The sequence below is a fragment of the Macaca mulatta genome, chromosome 3, assembly GCF_049350105.2.
Source record: "Macaca mulatta isolate MMU2019108-1 chromosome 3, T2T-MMU8v2.0, whole genome shotgun sequence".
Taxonomy (NCBI): Eukaryota; Metazoa; Chordata; class Mammalia; order Primates; family Cercopithecidae; genus Macaca; species Macaca mulatta.
Window position 1 is genome coordinate 151,542,767 of NC_133408.1, and position 21,344 is coordinate 151,564,110.

A 21,344-nucleotide genomic window follows, 5' to 3' on the forward strand; every position below is an offset into this window, starting at 1 on the left:
ATCTTTGGGAAATTATGAATTCTTTGTACTATTTTTCTATAAATAAAATTAGTTGAAAAAAAAACTTTAAAGAGAGATCATGGTAAAATAATTAGTAAATTCCAAAAGTCAGCAAAAAGGTCACATATTAAATGTCTAACCAATAGGTGGTGCCAATAAGTACTACTTTTGCTTTAATGATACTAGAAAGCAAATTCAATGTTCAAAAATCAGGTGCACTGATCAAATTCTTACGAATTATACCAACTTGGTAACACTGAATAAAATGACTACATTGGTAAGTGTGGACCCCAAAATGCAACCTAACACTCTCAAAAAGCCTCCTTTCACCTCAGCCAAATAAAGAACACCATATATTTCCTGAATAGAGTTAAACTGCTCTCGCTATATATTGTGGTCTCCTTATCTAGGTAATTCCTTTTAACTTTCTGTGGGGGTTAAAAAGTATAGCTGGCAGGAATACAACCATGTACACTCATCTAAGATAAAATAAAGACTCTAGAAACTTACCTGAATAGCAAATAGGATTTCTTCTAATTGTAAGCTATATGTGCAAACTATAGAAAATATTTCAAAAATACATAGATAATATGAAAAGACTTTGAAGTTTCTCTTAGGACATACTGAACCATTGTCAATGATTTTTACACACTGTTTCAATACGTAGAACTTAATTTGCCTCAGTAAATCATATTGGCTCAGTCCAATTTCACATTCCTATAATTCAACTGCTGTCTATCAGAGGTGACATTTATACTAACCATTTGCTCAACAAACCTAAACCAGGCTCACATTAATGAATATTTTTAGAATTTCAAATTCTCACAACATTGCCTTTGGATTTAAAATTCATAAAATAGCACAACTTTGGAGATTTCAAACTACTCAACCTAACTAAATCTAACCATGGAGATACAGTAATTCAATTTTTAAAAAAAATCTTAAAAAGTTAAACGGATCACTTGCAATTTTCTCCCAGTTTCTAAACTCAACTAAGATAGTGGTTAATGTACCTTTGCAACGTAAGTCTTAGGTTAGAGGGGAAAAAAACCCAGTTAACTAGATGAATCCCTTTATTAACCAGACAAGATTATAACTCCAATAGCTAAGAGGACATCAATGAAGCATAAAGGGCCTGGAAATTAGCTGGCAGAATTTGTTTCCAAAACCAATTTCAAAGCTGTGTTTTTTTCTCTTTTTTTTTAGTGCCAATGACTGAGGAATAGCAGGAGAAAGTGGGGAAAAACAGTACTTTTTAGAGTGAACTCAATTCTTTTGAAAACATTTGAGTGCACGGCTTCCATTTAATCAACAATTCTGTGGCCCAGAAAGAAAACAGCCGAAGTCAACATTATCTAACTGCTGTGACAGCTTAAACATTAGGCACCCTAATTTCCCTCTTCAATTTCTTGTGCTCTTGCTTCTCCCACTATCTTGAAGTAAGCCATTAATGTGCCTCCCGTTCAATAATGAAGCTGAACAGCTCTGGAATCCCTATCTGCTGGCCACAGAACTTCCATTCCTCAACCAAGGGTATAGATCAAGGGGATACAGAACAATGATCTACCTAGAGTGAAGAGTGGAAGCTTTGGTGGGAAGGAGTATAAGTTTTGCTTTTCTTTAAAATAGTTTTTAGGCTTCTTCCTGAGCTTCCACTCTCTGGAGCAGAATTTTAGAGTGAAGAGGCTTAGGGCTGGGTTTGCCTCAGCTTGAGAGAGGCTAGAAAGGATCAGAGAGAGAGACCAGAGAAATGGCAGATAGATGCAGGCTGTGTGGGCCTGGCTGGGCCTCAAGGTTAAGAGAGAAGGGCAGAGAAGGGCTGAGGTCACAAGGACAGGAGAGCAGACAGGGCTTTGTAGCAGAAGCCAGGTATAAAGAGCATACATTTGGTTGCCTAGGAATCTGAGCATCACGGTAGGCTGCAAAATGGGAATGGATCTTGCCAAAGGAAGGGGAACCCTTTTTACAAGGCTTTATGGTACAATGGTTTCTTTCATTCTTTGCAAAGGCTACAACACGTAGCTTTTCATTTCAGTACAAAGGCTGTAAATAGAAAAGGTATGACTCATGGGAAAGGGTGGTTTGGATCTCACTTTCTGGTAGGGTTTCACTCAGGATTCCAGTAAGAATAAGGAGCTAGTAAAGTTGACAAAGCACATGGAACATGTGGACACATCTAAGCATCGGAGGAACTGGCCAAGGAAACAGAATGTGCTTCCCTTCCTTCCTGAAGTTAATCAGAAGGCCAACAATTAAGTTAAAAGAAACCAGGAAGAGATATTAGCAATCAAATCAGCAGAGAGGAGATGAAGGAAACAAAGTGTAGAAGGGGTTGGTTCAATGATCCAACATATCAATAATCCAATTGTGTTATTCTAAAAGTCTTCATTAAGGAGATTAAATCAGGATCCATTTTGAAACAACGAAAACAGACAACTTAAGAGGTAAGGATAGAATATTCCAGATAGTGGCTTTAAAGTGGGTAAACAATAATAGCTAACACTAAACACGTTACCATGTATGAAGTCCTATGGTAAGTGCTTTGCATACATTTTTTTCTTTTAATCTTCCCGATATCCCTTAGAGGATTCAAACCTAGGATATCCTGCTTGCAGAGAAACAGCTCAATACTACACTATACTCTCTAAGAGATGACTCCTGTCTATAAGCAGAAGGAAATTTGTGGTTTGGTTTAACTGGAATCCTGACCTCTAACACAGGTCTTAAGGATACAGGATCACTTATGTTAGGGTCTATCTAGAGATATAAATCAAAGCCTATCATTGAGAACTTCACCAAGATTCAAGAGGCAATAGGGTATCACCTCAGGGTTTGGACAATGATATATTCAAACAACCTAATAACAGATGAATGTTGTTCCGCATGAGGCATATGTGAAGTGGGAAAGGGCTGGGAGATGAAAAGGAGTTGGGAAAGGCATGTAGCCAACAGTTCAACATATCGTGGTGGGTCAAGACCACATCTATGATGGTAGGAAGCTCAGGGACTACAAGTCAGAAGGTCAGGATTAGTTTGGGATTTGTTTATTCATATAGAGGGCAAATGCAAGCAAATTAACAGGACTCATAGGGAGAAAGAACAAGATACACAACGGTTACCAACTCTTCTATTCACAGTTAATAGGCAGAAAGAAAGGAGCAGGGCATAATGGATTTGTTTGTGATCCATATAAATTAAAAAAATGCTAGCCTTTAAACAGAGTCTGGAGTAGCACTGACTCAGAAGTATAATGTGAATCATGAATGAAATTTAACTTTCCCTAGTAACTATGTCAAAAAAGAAAAAAAGAAAAAAATTAATAGCATATTTTATTTATCTCAATATATCCAAAATGTTATCATTTCAACATGCAATCAATTTGAAAATTATTGACGGGATATTTTACATTCTTCTTATTGGGCCAAGTCTTCAAAATCTGGTGTGTTCTTTACAATTACAGCATATCTCAATTCTAGTGGTATACTAGGTTCATATCTAACTGTCAATAGCAACATATGGCTGCTGCCTCCTGAATTAGACAGCACAGGTCTAGGGTAAATTTAATGACAAAATGATGGTTACTGGTATCAAGAAACACCAGAAGGTTTAGAGTAGAACTGCATTTGGCTGAAAGTCTACCAATGAATTCCACAAGATATGTTCTCTAAAAAACAGCAGCTCTACCATCTTACTGAGGGGGTATTGAAATTAAACCATTTTATCCATAGACAATCAGGAGAAGTATATATATGTGTGTGTGTGTGTGTGTGTGTGTGTGTGTGTGTATATATATATATACACACACACACACACACACACACACACATATATATATTTATTTTAGATGGTGTCTCTCTGTGTCGCCAGGCTGGAGTGCAGTGGTGCGATCTTGGCTCACTGCAACCTCCGACTCCCTGGTTCAAGCGATTCTCCTGCCTCAGTCTCCGGAGTAGCTGGGATTACAGGCACGCGCCACCACACCCAGCTAATTTTCTGTATTTTTAGTAGAGACGGGGGTTTCACCATGCTGGCCAGGATCATCTCAATCTCCTGACCTTACAATCCACCCGCCTTGGCCTCCCAAAGTGCTGTGATTATAGACATGAGCCACTGCACCCGGCCGAGAATTATAATTGTTTTGTGGGAAAAGAGAAGACAAGCATATGTAGTAGTTCCATGTTGTACTTCATTTCTCCTGTCTCCTGTGAGTCTTTTAGAGACTCTGCCCTCAATATTAAGTACTCCAAGTGTCTTGTTTGTTTAGTGGTAGATGCAGGACTTTGTCCAAAGCAAAGGGCCATCTGCATCAAATAAAACTCAAGTTATCTCTCCAACTCTTGGGAGAAGGAGGAGAAAACTGACCTCACCACTTATTACAGTCTGAAGCATTGCCACATGTATGAGTTGGAGGTACTTATGGCTCTCACTGAACTGAACGACAAAGCTCTGTCTACAGTGATTTTCTCTTTGCGGGTCAGTTTGGTCTAGCAAGATGTGCAAGGGTCTGAAAAAAAAAAGTGGTTTGAATTTAAATTCCAGTTTTCCTAATTGCCAGGTGATTTGGACTGCAACAAAAATATCTACATTCAAGGTGCTTTTAAAAATCAGTCTTAAAAAACAACGCATTCAGTTCAAGAAACAGCTTACTTAATTTGAAGTTTCTTTATGTCAATCAAAGCACATGACTGCATACTTTGTTTTGCTTCAATGTGGGTCTGAACGGTGGATAAGAACAAACAATATTCACCAAGTTTTTGTCACTGACCAAACCTAAAGATGTCATTATATATGCTATGCAATCTATATATGCTATATAATATAGTATATACTATATGTTACTAGTACAGTACTGTGTACCTCATATGATTTATAGTGGTATATAATATTTCAGTTCCTCTCTGAACAAGCACACACACATTTTTCTTCACATGCCACTGCAGTCAGCATCACTTTCCTTTTTAGCCAACTTCAATGTGTGAACCTGTATGTTTGTCAATAATGTCGAAGCTCAAAGCCAGCCATAGGCACCGAAGCACGTTTTTTTTTTTTTTGGTGGTGTTGTTTGTTTTTTGCTTTTTTTTTGAAACGGTGTCTTGCTCTGTCATTCGGGCTGGAATTCAGTGGCGCAACCTTGGCTCACTGCAAGCTCCGCCTTCAGGGTTCATGCCATTCGCCTGCCTCAGCCTCCCGAGTAGCTGGGACTACAAGTGCCTACCACCATGCCCGGCTAATTTTTTGTATTTTTTTTTAGCAGAGACGAGGTTTCACTGTGTTAGCCAGGATGGTCTTGATCTCCTGACCTCATGATCTGCCCGCCTTGGTCTCCCAAAGTGCTGGGATTATAGGCGTGAACCACCGCGCCCAGTCATAAAGCATGTTTTTATTGGACCTCACTAAAAATTGCTATTTATCAAACTTATTTCCACAGAATAGTCACAAATCCAAGCATTGTATTTGTCATGCAATTTTTAGCTTTCTTTTTTTTTTTTTTTTGAGACAGAGTCTTACTCTGTCACACAGGCTGGAGTGCAGTGGCGTGATATCGGCTCACTGCAACATCCGCCTCCCGGTTCAAGCAATTCTCCTTCCTCTACCTCCCGAGTAGCTGGAATTACAGGCATCTGCCACCATGCCAGGCTAATATTTTGTATTTTTAGTAGAGACGGGGTTTCACTATGTTGGCAAGGCTGGTCTTGAACTCCTGACCTCAGGTGATCTACTCATCTCGGCCTCCCAAAGTGCTGGGGTTACAGGCATGAGCCACCATGCCAGGCCGATTTTCAGCTTTCAATAACGACTTAGAGGTATGAAGGCGTGGTACCAAAGAGCAAATTTAGATCATCTTTTTCTTTTCAACAAGAATGGAATACATTTTTTATAGGGAGTTATAAGTACAAGCCTATCATAGCATAGGAAGATGTACCAGAATGTTCATTGAGCATTTTTAAAGTTAGGGAGTGAACAGAGAGAAAAACAAAGGGCTGATAATTTCCTTCCCACACAGACAAATTAAAAAAAGGGCTTGGAATGAAAAGTGTGGGGAAAGTCAGCCAGCCCATACACTCACCTGCATTGGAGCCAGTCAAGTTATAACGTGCATTCAGCTTTTTGATGATGTTCTCATGGATTTGGTACCACTCACTCTCTGTGTTACACCTATGAAAACATTAACACTCTGTTAAGCTTTAATGATGCATGCAATCAAGCAGTGACCCTCATAGTACACCTGCCCTTTTCATTATAACCACTATAATGTACTTCCTTGGAGTCCCCATCAACCTGCTGCAACTGATTGTCAGTTTTAGCATGGTTGTCCCAGGATGAGAAAGAATGCCCGTATCTGGTAATGCCTGAGCACCTACCTCCTGACAGAAGCAGCTGGGATTAACAACTCACAGATTACAAGTGGCCCCAAAACAGACAGAAATCTCAGAGAACAATGCATACAGGGGAAGGCAGCCCCAACTGAGTTCAACTCCCCAGATTCAAATTCTCACTATTAACCAAGCTATGTTCTTTAGGTGAGTTTATTTACTCTTGTCTTAATTTCCCCTTCTATGAAACACGGATAATATACTAGAACTTTAAATAAACATGGGCTTAGGGTAATTCCTGGCATATAATAAATGCTCAGTAAATTAGTTCTCAGTAGCAAGTCTCTGCTTACTGTAATATTACCAGGTTTGCCCAGCATCAAAATGCAGCAAATTAAGCAAAATGAAATTGACATTAACACAGCTTGTATTGGCAAAAGACTGGCAGGATTTACCAAAGAATAATAAAATTACTCTTTCAGATCTTCCACAAGGGGCATCTCTCCGTCTTTTCACAGCAATCGGTAACTCTTTCTCTTAGCTTTTATCACTCATTAGGTCATGTTATCTTTGTTTACATGGTGTACTTCACCTGGGAGACTGTTAAGGTTCTTGAGGACTGGATCTAGGACTGGCTGATATCAGAGTTTCCTTTAGTACTTTGAATGCTGTGGATGCTTAAAAACTGTCAGTGGTATGAATGGATGGATGGCTGGTTGGCTGGCTGGCTGGATGGATGGATGTCCCTCTGCCTGGTAACTCATAATGATTTGTAAGCATGTGGTTCTGCTATCCATCCTTACTGCCACTACTTTCCCAGATTGGCTAGGGAAAACTTCCTTCATCTGAACATATGTGAAAATTCACTACTTTATTAGCCATGAATGCGTCCTCCCAAGAGGCCTGAACATCAAGATTCTGTACACTATCAATCAAAATCTCCCATAGTACAGGTTCTGTTTCCTAGTGATCAAGTCTGAGGCAGATAATTCACAATTATTTGCTTTCATATTTATCTATTTTATCGCCACAGGATTTTGCAGGATGAACATGATGGAGGTGATTTTTGAGCCAGTTAACAGTGGGATACCAAAATGAACACCGAATCTTAGAGGGCTGGAAAATTAAGATGGAATGAAACCATCCCACCTGTCCAGTTGTAAGACACCAAATTGCCATTTAGCACATTCTGCCTCCAGTTTTCTTATTTCAGCCCAGTGGGGAAGAAAGAAAGATGGCTTGCTTCCTATTAGATAGTTAAGTGATTCCAGAATTCATGCTTTTAACCCACAAAACTCAAAACTCAAAAAAAAAAAAAAAAAAAAAAAGGCTTCTGAAGTACGTGACTAAAATATCTTCCAGGCTCAGGCAGGCATTTGCTACTGTTCTTTATTTGAGTCCCAGAGGGGCTGGGGCTTCAGTCATCTTAACAAATAGAAATTTCTCTCAAATTGTTTCTAACAGGCACTTTCCCATGTTTGACTAAATTCATAGTTTCTTCCTAATCTACAGTGACTGTTTTGACTGGTTAGTATTAGTCTTGAAACAGCATCATCATTTGCTGAATGGGCATTTTTCAGGAATTTATCTTCTATTAAAAATTACCTAAAACCTTATTTGATGCTTATGGAAAAGCACACAATAAAAAAAACACACACACACACACAGCAGAACAATTTGTCTTCACGAGTGTGACTGTCTCCCATTGGCAGGGCTGGAATGCATGGGTCTTGTTCCGCTGGCTGCATAATCAAGGGTGAGGATGGGACTGTCCGTCCCTCTGTTTTCCCAGTGGCAGGATAAATACAATACTTGCTACTCACACCTGGAAAGACTACTTTAAGAAATGATGAGAGTGTGTTATGAGGAATTTCAGTTTGCTCCAAAAGCCACATAACAGCAGCATCATCACCTTAGTAGACTATGGTGTGAAATAACACCTGGAAAAATACATACTATTAACTGGAGAGCTCAGGTGCTTGAGCAAGACAGTCCTGACCTCAAATCTGCTTCCTTTCCTTATTAGCTAGGCAATATGGGGCAAGTTATTTAACTCTCGTTCCCCTATGTGTAAAACTGAGCTAGGAGCATCTGTCTGCTTCATGGGTTTGTTGTGAGGACAAAAGGATATGACACATGCTAAGTGCTTAATACAGTTCCTCACACATACTGTGCACACAGTAAAGGGTGGTTATTAACAGTCATTAGTATTTCAAATAAATTATGTTTTATGACCACCAGTTGAGTACGGAAAGAAGGGCATCACGGATTTAAGCTTAACCACTGAAATTGAGGGTTGCTACATGATAAAAAGAGTAGCAACTTTTACCACCCACTAATTTCACCAAAAGTTTTCAAGTTTAACGTCAACATCACAGGCATTTTACTTTTTAAGAGGGATGAAGAGAGTTTCCGGTCCTAAACCATAGACTACAGATAAATCTTTGTCAATGAATTATTAAATGTGTTACATAGGTTCCATTGGATGGACAGTAGAAAAATCCATGAAACCCTGCAGCAGAGGTCAAAAAGGCAATTTTAAGTGTATGTCCCACAGGCAGTGGGCCACCTGTGTTACCATCACCTATGAAAAATCTACTGGCACATATCAGGTATATTAACACAACCTCCAGAAGGGAATACGAAAGCCAGTTCACTAATGGAGGTAGTCAAGGATGTGGTCCCTCAAACCAGGAGTGTGGAAACCCTATTGAGTCTGCTCTGAAGATGTTGCTGTATATCAGGTCTTAATGTCCAAGCCTGTGGGGAGGTGGCACGGTGGTGTGGGCCAAACCCATGTGCATTTAAAAAAATCGCTTAACTTAGGATTTGGAATATATCAAGTGACTTTCTTAGTAGAGAACCATGGGTTAAACTGTATCCCCCAACAAAGGTAATGTTGAAGTCCTAACCCCCAGTACCTCAGAATATGACCTTATTTGAAAGAGGGTCTTTACTGAGGTACTCATATAAGAAGGTTATCAGGGTGAACCACACTCTAATATGACTGTATCTTTATAAAAAGGAGAAATTTGTAGTTGGGCATGGTGGCATGCGCCTGTAATCCTAGCTACTCAGGAGGCTGAGGCAGGAGAATCTCTTGAACCTGGGAGGCAGAGGTTGCAGTGAGCCGAGATTGCTCCACTACACTCCAGCCTGAGTGACAGAGTGAGACTCTGACTCAAAAAAAAAAAAAAGAAAAAAAGTGGGGGAAGGGGTGGGGTGGGGGATTGGACCCAGAGAAAGCCATCAACACCATGTGAAGATGAAGGCAGAGATCAGAGTGATGCGTCTACAAGCCATGGACCCCCAAGGACTGCCAGCAAAGCACCAGAGGCAGGAAGAGAGGCACAGAGCAGATTAGCCCTCACAGCCCTCAGAAGGAGCCAACTACACTAATACCTTGATCTGGGAACTGTAAGACAACACATTTCTACTGTTTAAAATCTATTTATAGGCCAGGCGCGGTAGCTCACGCCTGTAATCCCAGCACTTTGGAAGGCTGAGGCGGGCGGATCACGAGGTGATGGAGACTATCCTGGCCAACACGGTGAAACCTTGTCTCTACTAAAAATACAAAAAATTAGCCAGGCGTGGTGGCGAGCATCCATAGTTCCAGCTACTCGGGAGGCTGGGGCAGGAGAATGGCATGAACCCAGGAGGCGGAGCTTGCAGTGAGCTGAGATCATATCACTGTACTCCAGCCCGGGCAACAGAACAAGACTTGGTCTCAAAAAAACCAAAAAAAATCTATTTATGCCTAGTATTCCATTATTAGAATGCTAAGCATATGGAGTTATTTATATCCTACTGCTCAAGGTCATCGCCAAGGTGTGATTGCAAAAATTTTTAAACATTGCAACCTCAGGCATAAATGGGTTAAGCCACGTGGTTTGTGGTACTTTGTTATGGCAGGCCCAGCAAACTAACACCTAGAGTAGGATGGAAGTCATCTGGGCTTCCCTTTCCCAATTCTAATTAATTTACTTCAAAAAGCACTTTCACTTTCCAAGAACACACTGACTGTCTGAAGGTAAAGACGTGCTAGGTTTACAAATTCAAAGGTGGTATCCCACATAGTAGATGGTCTACCTAACTGGTAAACTGTCTGTACTCATTGGTTCTTGATTCAGTAATTCTCCTGACTGGCAAATTGTGGCTTGTGGGCTCACCTGCAACAAATCTACAGATTACTGGGTTTTTGAGGAATGGTTCATAAACCATCCATTGTTCTTCTCTACCCACATAAAGTAGCATTTGCCCAAGTAGGACCCACATGCACCCCTGTACCCACCCCAGCCTCCACCATGTGCATGTTTCTTACATGTACACTTTCAGAATGAGGTCATCCTTTGTCTCTCCTGTTAGCAGGTCAGCGATGCTGAGAACTGCACAGCCAAAGGGTCGTCGGTACTGGACACTACAGGCATTCTTTTTTTCTCCTGCTCCCATTCGACCTGTTCAATTAAAGAGCAAGCATTACCCATGGAGCCATTTGATTAGATGCATCTGAGCTAGAGAAACATACAGCTATAAGATAGGCCATATGAAATGTAACTGGGCAATAAAGAGCACCCAGGTTGGGCATAACAGAAGATATTACTTCAGTTCTGGATTCTCCTCTCCAATCACCTAGCTGTGTGACTTTGGGTAAGCAGCTGAAATTCTGGGCATCAGTTGCCATCTATAAAACACAAAGATGAGAACAGATCCCATGTTTGGGAACCATCCCCTGGCCCCTGAGATTCGTGAAGGCATCCCAGGAAGTTCATGTCACTGAAGGCAGTAACGGTGACTCTTCCATTTTCTATTTTTAAACAAATTACATATTCAAAAAAACTATTTCAAAAATTTCACCTGTGACTAGAGTAGTTTGAGGTTGTCTGAAGCATGGCAAGTGAGCACAGGTGATCAAATGTGCATGCTCCTGACTCAGTTCTCAGGCTGTTCAGAACTCAGTTATCACCAAAATGGTTTTAACTGTTGTAACGTTTTAACTTGTTTAAATTGTTACATGTTTAAAAATGTTATCAATATATTGTTTTAATTTATTGTTGGTATTTAATTATCGGTGGATTATTTTGAAGACAAAAAGCAAAAAGTACACTGAAGTTGAAATATAACAAGTTAATGTGGGAAAAAATGACTTTAAAAATCTGCAAATTTGTGCCTAGATGCTTTTCAACAGAGCCATAAATTGTTCCTATCTGAGCAAAATTCTCCTATAGCACATCAAGATATCTCCAGCAATTCCAAAATCCAATGTTAAGTAGGAAAAAAATGGGATGACAATTTCCAATTTGGCTTTCATTTGACAGTAGTAAAGGAAAACTACCTCTGCAAGATGTCACTTTCAGGGAAACACAGCCTGAAAACCTCTTACTTTATTAGTTAGAATCAAAACTAAAAAATGGCCAAAATAAGCTAGTTGCTTTTCAGATGTGCAAAATGTAAGAATTCAAAATATCAGGTTTTCATGACCTGACGCCATATGTGTGGCCAGATTTCACTCTACATAATTTTAATATAAATGCTGCCTGAAAATTGAACACTTTATGTCATACTTGAATTTAATTATCAACCAATCCTACTTTTACTTACACAACTGATTTAAACAAATTTAAAACTTTGGTCCCTTTTTTAAATGAAAAAAAAAAAGGTGTCAATTTATCTCTATCTTGAATATTACAGAATGTATTAGGATGAAATATTAATATGTATGCCAGTCTTTATCAATATCATGGTTTAAAACATGCTTTTTTTTTTTTTTTTAATTTGAGATGGAGTCATGCTTTGTCACCCAGGTTGGAGTGCAGTGGTGCGATCTTGGCTCACTGCAACCTCCATCTCCTGGGTTCATGAAATTCTCCTGCCTCAGCCTCCTGAGTAGCTGGGATTACAGGCATGCGCCACCATGCCTGACTAATTTTTGTATTTTTAGTAGAGACAGAGTTTCACCATATTGGTCAGACTGGTCTTGAACTCCTGACCTCAAGTGATCCACCCACATCAGCCTCCCAAAGTGCTGGTATTACAGGCATGAGCCACCACACCCAGCCAAAACATGCTTTTTTCTTAACCATTTCCTTGTAAATGCAAGATGACTAAGGGATAAGATTTCTGAGTGGAGCGCTTCAAAGTTATTTAGCTCCTTAGTAAAAAAGAAACTTAGAAACTGTGAACAAGATTATTCCTAATGACTCTGCTAGCTCCTACAGTTTACACAAGGGCATGCACACATTTCAATCCTTTTTTTGTTTGTTTTTAAACAACCCCTTCATCTAAAGCTGCACTAAGAAAAAAATTGTAGGGGAGAGACGGAATGGCAAAATAAGGGAATAAGGTTGATGGGAGAAGTGTAGCTCTCACAGAGACAGAGTCCTAAGTGGTTACTTAAGACTCTCCAATGAGGATTCTGTCACTTGTGACCACTGGGAAGCTTATCTGCCAAACCTCCACCCGACTCATGTCTTCAAACATGCAAGTTTAAGGTTAAGCCACGGCTTTAGACACCATTCTAATTACTATACTGAAAAGATGGTTTGGTGCCCAATCAGCGGCACCAACCCTAGAGTTAGTAAGAATTCACAGTTCTGACCGGGCTTTGGGAAAGCTTATCAGATTTCTAGGCACATTCTCTAAGTAGGAAGGAAGGTAGCAGGAGTAGGGGAAGGGAAAAATACTGAGCAATCAGCCAAAAGTCAAAAGGGAGGCACAGAGGTGGAAGGAACTTCCTGGCATGGGCAGGAAGATAGAAAACTATTAATTTCTCTCTTTTTTTTTTCCTCTCCATCTATCTAAAGAGCTGGACTTAAATTCCCAGAAGTGAGGTGATATTGCTCTTGCTTTCTGCAGCCAGTGAGGGCCAACATACCCTTTTCCTACTAAATAGGTACAAAAGACATTCTGTAAGAAGTATGTGTCCCTTGTTAAATATAGTGAACCCCAAGTTTCTCTTCAAGTAATCAGTATGCCAGTATGTTCAGCTCTCTCATTCTTTGATTCTCCATTTTAAAGTTTAACTTCCTGGTTCTCTTCACCGCCTTGCCTCTATTTTCAGTAAACAACTTACCTGCCAGTTCTGATCAGTAGTTCACATCTGTTCCCCTGGTCACCTGCTCTGTCCTGACTCATCCCAGTCACCTGCTTTGACCTGAGTCACCCCTGATTACCTGCTCTGACCTAAGCCACCTTTAGTTACCCGTTCCTAACCATCCTTCCTGCCAAACTACTCACCCCGACGCTCTGGCTTGTACTCCTGCTCTTTTCAACATAGTCAATTGGAACTAGCTTAGACTGTGCAGTCCAACCCTAGCAAATAGGGGAACAACACAGCAGTAGGGGCTACCTGAGTCAGGAATAAGAACTCCTTTCCCTCCCCTGTCCAGGTGTGCTCTCACCATTGTTCCATCTGTGAGAGGCACCCTTTCTGCAGAAAGTAAAAATTGCCTTACTGAGAAAATTAAATTTACGGTTGAGTGCTATTTCTTTGTGGCACTGAGGAACAAGCATTTTGCATTTCTAACACTCTGATAGACAACAATCTGCCACCAATTTCACTCCATCAAGGGAACTGGCAGACTAAATCTTAACCTATCGTAGTGTATTTCACCTTAATCTCACTTCTCCTTCGGTCTCAAAATCTTGAACTGGTAAAAGTTTTTTGCAATAATCCTAGAGAAGTATTCATTTGCCCAAAACTGAGGACAAGGATAGAGAGGTAATTTCTGATTCAACATTCATTTTAATGACTTAATGACCATAACAATGTTAATAAAAAGTGCAATTGCAAATCAAACACCAAGCATTTGAAAGGCTGCCCTGTGATGGGCAGTACTACTGAGGCAGCTTCCTTGGCAATAACACAGTGAGTGAAGTCCATGGGCCAGAAGGGCACATACTCACTTTGCTGCATGTTTTTTTTTTACCACCCCAAACCCCTAGATATCTTTGAGAAATCTCTGAAAACAAGAGTGGTTTACTTTTTCTCTTACTGCTGTCAGATATTATATTAAAATTTTAGCAATGTTTACACGAAGATACATAAAACCATATTTTACTTTAACCATTGGTATTACATTTGAATTTAAACAAACACAGATTAAATAACAAACTACCTCTGCCATCCTGAGAACAGACAGGCTTTATCTCATAAGAAAACAGCAGCATGGGTTCTAACTTTTCCAACCTTTTCAAAGATTCTTTCCAATTTTTTTCATAGACTCATTTATAAAAAGAAAAAAACAAAACAAAAAAGTATCTGTTTTTTATTTCTACTGTTCTTCAAATACAAAAATAGCATAAAATGAAAACAGGTTTTCAGAGTAGATTTTTATGAGAAAAAACATATAGAAAATCTATGCTGGAATGAAAGCATGTTTTTTATAGTCTCACTCAATGTACAATATAGTTATCGTATACATAAAACCAAAGCCTATAAAAATAAATCACCTTGCAGGACTGCATGGCAAGATATTACTATCTCACAGAAGTATTCCTAGGCTAGTAACGGAGTACAGTTAGTGAAGAAGTGGGAACAAATTCCCAGTAATGACTGGTTAGCCTTAATGGAAAAACTGTGTAGGTTACACCATTCCTCATTTCACCTAGCTCCTCTGCCATAAAATGCCTGCTTTTAGAGGTATTTTATGTGTAAAAATGAGAGAACACATTCTGGTTTCATTGAGCAAGTTCATCACAGAACATCAAAGTGGGTTCTGCAAGATGTTAATAAGTGCTACATTATATAACTGTTTTCATTCATAGTCAAATCAAATTTGAGGAAAACTAGGGTCAACAAAGTTAGACAGGCATATTTATTTTTCCCTTTAGGACTTCTCAGACCCTTTAATAAGCTGATGACATTATATAAGTTAAAAAAACATTTAGTATTCACTATTTCACAGCCTGTTTTTTGAAGCACCTTCTGGAATAACGCTCTGAAGCATTCTGCACTTTGGAAAATTTATGTAGAGCCAATTTCTATAAAGCCTTCATTAACTTATAGGAAACTCAGCTCTGAAAAATTCATTTTATGCTAATAGAATTTAGAATTTTAACAGACAAACACAACATTTTTGAATCAAATATGTTTAGGAAGGCTAGCAGAACAAAATGAAACACAACAAACTTCTTAATTACTTATATTAAAAAAGACCAGAATCTGTTTATGGTAGGTGAGGAGGTCATACGTGGGGTTGGGAAGGTCAGGGGACAATTCACAACTTCTGTGATTCTTGGATTCAAATCTGGCTTTGATATCTTTCTAATTCAGACAGCAAATAAATCACAACATAGAAACCTCTCGGCATTTCTCCTCTCTGTTCCTTGCCCCTACTGCACTGACAAGTGCTATACCTACCGATTCGGATAATGTGCACGGTGATATAGATGTCCTTTCTTAGCTCACTGCTACCCAAATCCTACAAACAAACAAAGTTTGGTTATTTTGGAAGACATGAGCTGCACTTAAAGGGAAGAACATTTTATTTTCACAAATAAAAGAAGAAAGACAGAGATGAACACAGACATTCTTAATGGAATGTTTGTAGCAGAAGTACGTGATTTAAATCCTGTTCTAAAAATATCATTACAATCAACCTTAGGTCAATTGACACCAAGTAATACTTTAAAGAAGAAGGCATTATTGATTCAAAATCTCTCACTCATTCATTCTTTAAACATTTGTTAAGCACATATTAAATACCAGGTATCTTGCCGAGCGTGGTTTTGTTTTTTGTTTTTTGTTTTTGGAGATGGAGTTTCGCTCTTGTTGCCCAGGTTGAAGTGCAGTGGTGCGACATTGGCTCACTGCAACCTCTGCCTCCCAGTTTCAAGTGATTCTCCTGCTTCAGCCTCCTGAGTAACTGGGATTATAGGTGCCTGCCGCCACTCCTGGCTAATTTTTGTATTTTTTAGTAGAGATGGGGTTTCACCATGTTGGCCAGGCTGATATTGAACTCCTGACCTCAGATAATCCACCTGCCTCGGCCTCCCAAAGTATTGAGATTATAGGCGTGAGGCACCGTGCGCGGCAATCATTGTTATACTTTGGTAATAGTATAACAGAAGCAGTAATACACTAACGGAATTAAAGTAATCCTGGAAGGTGATATTCAGAATTCTGGGCACTAATGTAATCTGTGTGTTATTTACATAAAGTTTAAAAGCAAATTCACTGTGTTCTCTCACAGTAATTTATTTCTGCTAAATAGCATGAATCATAATTGGATGAATCTGCCTTATGAATGAAACAAGATCCACTCACCACAAAGAGGGAGCATTGTCGTTCCGGTTTATCAGGGGCTTTGGGAAGCCCGTTTCTATTCAGCCTCAAGAAAAATCTCTCACTACAAGAGAAAAACCGTTTAACAATTTGAAAATTATTTAATAGTTAAAGATTTATCCCTCTGTAACTACTCTTCATCACAACAGGTAAGCTAAACATTAGGTTGTTCATTTAACATCAACATTGCTTTTATATAAATTAGGAGAGCTCCGAAGACAACAAATATTTGCTTCACTTCTGATGAAACTGGCAAAACAGCAAGTGCAAAGGCAGAAAGCACCTATATACAAACAGACATTAACTTTTGAAAGACTTGAGTACAATTTTATATCAGTAATATCATTATTCCAAAAAGCAGAAATAAATCCACTAAAAGAGAAAAATACGTGTTTCATGTGTTTGTAACTAAGATTTCTTTTTCATGTTTTATGTCACATTACTTAATTAGCATTAAAGACATTCTGAGTGCTAACTATCTATTAGAAGGCTTCATATTTTATGGTCTTATAAGTCTCTAATCTATAACACAAGCAGAGATTTCAAAAATGAAACTTAAATTTTCTTTGGTCTACAAACGAACAGAAGATCTCAAACTACCCCCACTGAACTTGCATTTCAAAATACAGTGCCACCAGGAGCTGCGGTGGCTCAGGCCTGTTGTCCTTGTGCATAAGGAGGAGAGGCTAGGTGTTCGAGGCCAGCCTGGGCAACACAGAAACCTCTCATCTATATAACCAAAAAGAAAATACAGTGCCACCTAGATTTAATGAAAACATAAATAATGCTGTTGATCAGCCAGGAATTCTAGCAATAAATACTTATGGATGCCATTTATTTATTTATTTATTTATTTATTTATTTATTTTTATTATTTTGAGACAGAGTCTTGCTCTGTCACCCAGACTGGAGGACAGTGGTGCGATCTCAGCTCACTCCAACTTCTGCCTCCTGGATTCAAGAGATTCTCACACCTCAGTCTCCTGAGTATCTGGGATTACAGGTGCATGCCACCATGCCTGACTAATTTCTGTATTTTTAGTAGAGACAGCATTTCACCATATTAGCCAGGCTGGTCTCGAACTCCTGGCCTCAGGTGATCTGCCTGCCTTGGCCTCCCAGTGTGCTGGGATTACAGGCGTGAGTCATTGCACCTAGCCATGGATGCCATTTAGATCCAAGGTAATGTGTGACACTATTTATGTTCAACAAAATAAAACAAATATAAATCCACAAAAAATTAATCTACCAGCTACTGTGGGCTTCAAATTTTAACTGAATTTCAATATCCTGGTACCAATGACAGAATTAAATAGTTGGCCGCCTCAGGCAATGAGCACACAACCAACATCTACAGAATGTAAAATGCTGTAGCTTTGGTCAGTGTAGCTTCAGTCTAGGGAACAAGCAGAGAAACGGAGAACAGGACATTAATAAAAGGCTCGGAACATGTTATCACCCGATCCTTGCCTTAAATAATGGTTCTGTCATTCAAATACATATAAGAGGAGATATGAGAACCATAAACAGATCTCTAAGGAAGCATATGAATTTGAATTTATGGCTGTTTTGGAACACTTATTCTCTTTGGTGATCTAAGTCTAGATAGATACGTTTAATAGAATCAACTACCTGGCTTGTCTCACTTTTTACTTATATTATGCCTATTTCTGACTTCTCATACGAGAAAGGGCAGCCAATACATATTTCTATGGGGCCATTTTCACTTTTATTACCTCTATTTTTCCCCCAAAAACAGATGACCAATAAGGCATGCATGAAGAGAATAAAAATTGCTGTAAGTATCCTCAATTGAAGCTAAAGTTCACATGCGATATTATTCCGAACCAGAGGCTGGGAATGATAGCTACAACCGAGGGTGCAGAGATAAATTAATCTTATCCAATTATCATTTACTATAATTCAAGGAAAATGACTGTAAGCTCTCTTCACAGTAAAATAAAATTCATTATTATTTCAAATTTATCATTTTAATTTTTTTTTTTTTGGCTGGGGGGACAGAGTCTCACTCTTTCACCCAGGCTAGAGTACAGTGGCACAATCTCGACTCACTGCAACATCTGCCTCCCGGGTTCAAGCGATTCTCCTGTCTCAGCTTCCTGAATAGCTGGAACTACAGCTGTGTGCCACCACACTTGGCTAATTTTTTTTTTTTTTTTTTTTTTTTAGTAGAGGTGGAGTTTCACTATGTTAGCCAGGCTGGTTTCGAGCTCCTGACCTGAGATGAGTCTCCCGCCTTGGCCTTCCAAAGTGCTGGGATTACAGGCGTGAGCTACCAGGCCTGGACTACTTCAAATTTAAAATCAGTGAAAAGGAAATGTGTAAGAGTTCATCTTGGGACAAAAGAATTATACTTTAACCTATTATCAGGTAATATATTTTGGGGAATTTACCATTTGACAGGTACTCTGCCAAGGACTTTACATAAATTATCCCATTTTATCCTCACTATGCCTTTAGGAAATAGGTACTATTATCATGACCATTTTACAGATGGGAAAACTGAGAAACAGTAAATAATTTTACTCAAGGTCACAGAGATGGTATGTGGCTGAGCAAGGATTCTATTCCATGTATTAATTCAAAACCTTAGCACTCCACTAGAATGCTATAAGGTAACTTCCTCTTCTTCTCTAGAGAAATATTCAGTAAATATTTCTAGAATATTGAGATAAAGGAGAAGCCATCATTTGCCTGGGGCACCCACTCAGTAGTCAAGTCTGGTCCCAAGAGTTCAAGGTAACTTTCTCCATACCCTTCCTGGGCTAATAGGAATGAAAGAAGTCAGAATCTTGATTTAGCAGGTTTCAAAGAGGTCTTTGGTTTGAAATTGTTCTCTGGTAGTTTTCTTTCCTTTTTTTTTTCTCCCGAGAAGGAGTTTCACTCTTGTTGCCCAGTATAGAGTGCAGTGGTGCGATCTCAGCTCATTGCAACTACACCTCCCTGGTTCAGGTAATTCTCCTGCCTCAGCTTCCGGAGTAGCTGGGATTACAGGTGTGCGCCACCATGCCCAGCTAATTTTTGCATTTTTAGTAGAGACAGGGTTTCACCATGTTAGTCAGGCTGGTCTTGAACTCCTGATATCAGGTGGCCTCCCAAAGTGCTAGGATTACAGGTTTGAGCCACTGCACCCAGGCAGTAGTTTTCTTTAATGAAACATGCTTAGAAAAAAAAAAAAAAAACTTGAGAAACAAACTATTTTATTAAACAAACAAAACTCCAAAAAGATTTAAGAACTCAGCTTTACTTAATCAAAACTACTAAGGTTTAAGGATGGTATTTAGTCTCTTAGGAATCAGTTACCTACTAATGTATTTATTTATTACATTTTAGCACAAAACATAAGCAATATGAGCATTTTCCCCTCTCCTATATCACAGACAGTATGTTCTACTTTATATTTTTTGAGATGTAATTAGGTTTGAAGCTCCTCATTATTACCTCTACAGGAACATTCAAAGCAAATTTCACATTATCTTGGTCAGTCTAAAATGATGGACACCAATAAGATTAAAATACAGAAGTCAATAGGGCATTTTCAATATTAAAACCTTAACTTTAATACTGATATAAAATCCAATTCTATATCTGTACATTTCATCAATATTCTGGAAAACAATGTTTCCTAAAGTATTCTATTGCAGAAAGAGATCCTTTTTGCTCTGTCACTATTTTAATTTCACCAGTCTAGACATAATCTTGATTATGCAAGTATTATACTATATCATATCCTGTTTCAGAAAGAATATCAATATGTACTAAGCCAATGACATATACCTTAGCTTAAGCATGCCTTAAGGGGGAGATCAAAATAGATTGAAAACGGGTACTATGGAGAAATAAGTCATGTGCAGTTCTTTTAAAAGCTAGACTTCTTTTAAAAGAAAAAAGAAAAAAAAAAAGGAAAACATCTATGGCCAATTAAAAAATCCTTTTTATTCATTTGATGACATGCTATTGTTATACCAACTCAAATCAAATTGTCTTCTGCTTTAGTGATACAGCAACTGATCACTCAGCAAATGGTTTTGTACAGAAAAAAAGACCTATAATAACATATTTTGGAATCTTTGGATTATAATTACTCACCCACACTGAAATGTTTGGAGAATATCAGAAGGTATGCCTTCAATGCCCAGAGAAAAACTGAACAAGTCAATAATATTGCATTTTTTTTCTCTTTCTTTCTTTTGAGACAGAGTCTTGCTCTGTTGCCCAGGCTGGAGTACAGTGGTGCAATCTCAGCTCACTGCAACCTCTGCCTCCCAGGTTCAAGCAATTCTCCTGCCTCAGCCTCCAGAGTATCTGGGACTACAGACACATGCCACCATGCCTGGCTAAATTTTACATTTTTTGTAGTGACGGGGTTTCACCACGTTGGCCAGGTTGGTCTCAAACTCCTGACCTCAGGTGATCTGCCTGCCTCAGTCTCTCAAAGTGCTGGGATTACAGGCATGAGCCACCATGCCTGGCCAGTAATATTGCATTCTGGCACATCTTCTGAAATTCTCCAAATATTTTGCACATACTTTTGTGGCCACACAGAAATATGTTTTTGACAGTCTATTTTAAGTCTGTTCTATTGCAACTCTGGGGTAAGTATGATCAGATGACAAAATTAGTTTTTGTAAACTTAAAAAATGTCCTTCCAAAATATGCGTACCTCCATTACATACATCATTTAGACCTTTTTCCTAAGTGGAAGAGAGGTTTATATGTTTCTT

At 38.9% G+C, this 21,344-nt stretch overlaps 1 protein-coding gene across 4 annotated transcripts in view; it reads right to left on the minus strand.

The window, feature by feature from the left end:
• The window catches only part of DOCK4 (dedicator of cytokinesis 4), a 469,859-nt gene that overhangs the window by 203,108 nt on the left and 245,407 nt on the right, over positions 1-21,344 (minus strand). For all 4 annotated transcript variants that reach the window (XM_077997203.1, XM_077997201.1, XM_077997202.1 and 1 more), the window contains exons 9-12: positions 16,582-16,663; positions 15,676-15,736; positions 10,639-10,771; positions 6,068-6,156 (exon numbers count right to left, since the gene is read on the minus strand). In XM_077997203.1, the coding sequence (XP_077853329.1) occupies positions 6,068-6,156; positions 10,639-10,771; positions 15,676-15,736; positions 16,582-16,663 (365 nt within the window). The remainder of the gene's footprint in view (positions 1-6,067; positions 6,157-10,638; positions 10,772-15,675; positions 15,737-16,581; positions 16,664-21,344) is intronic.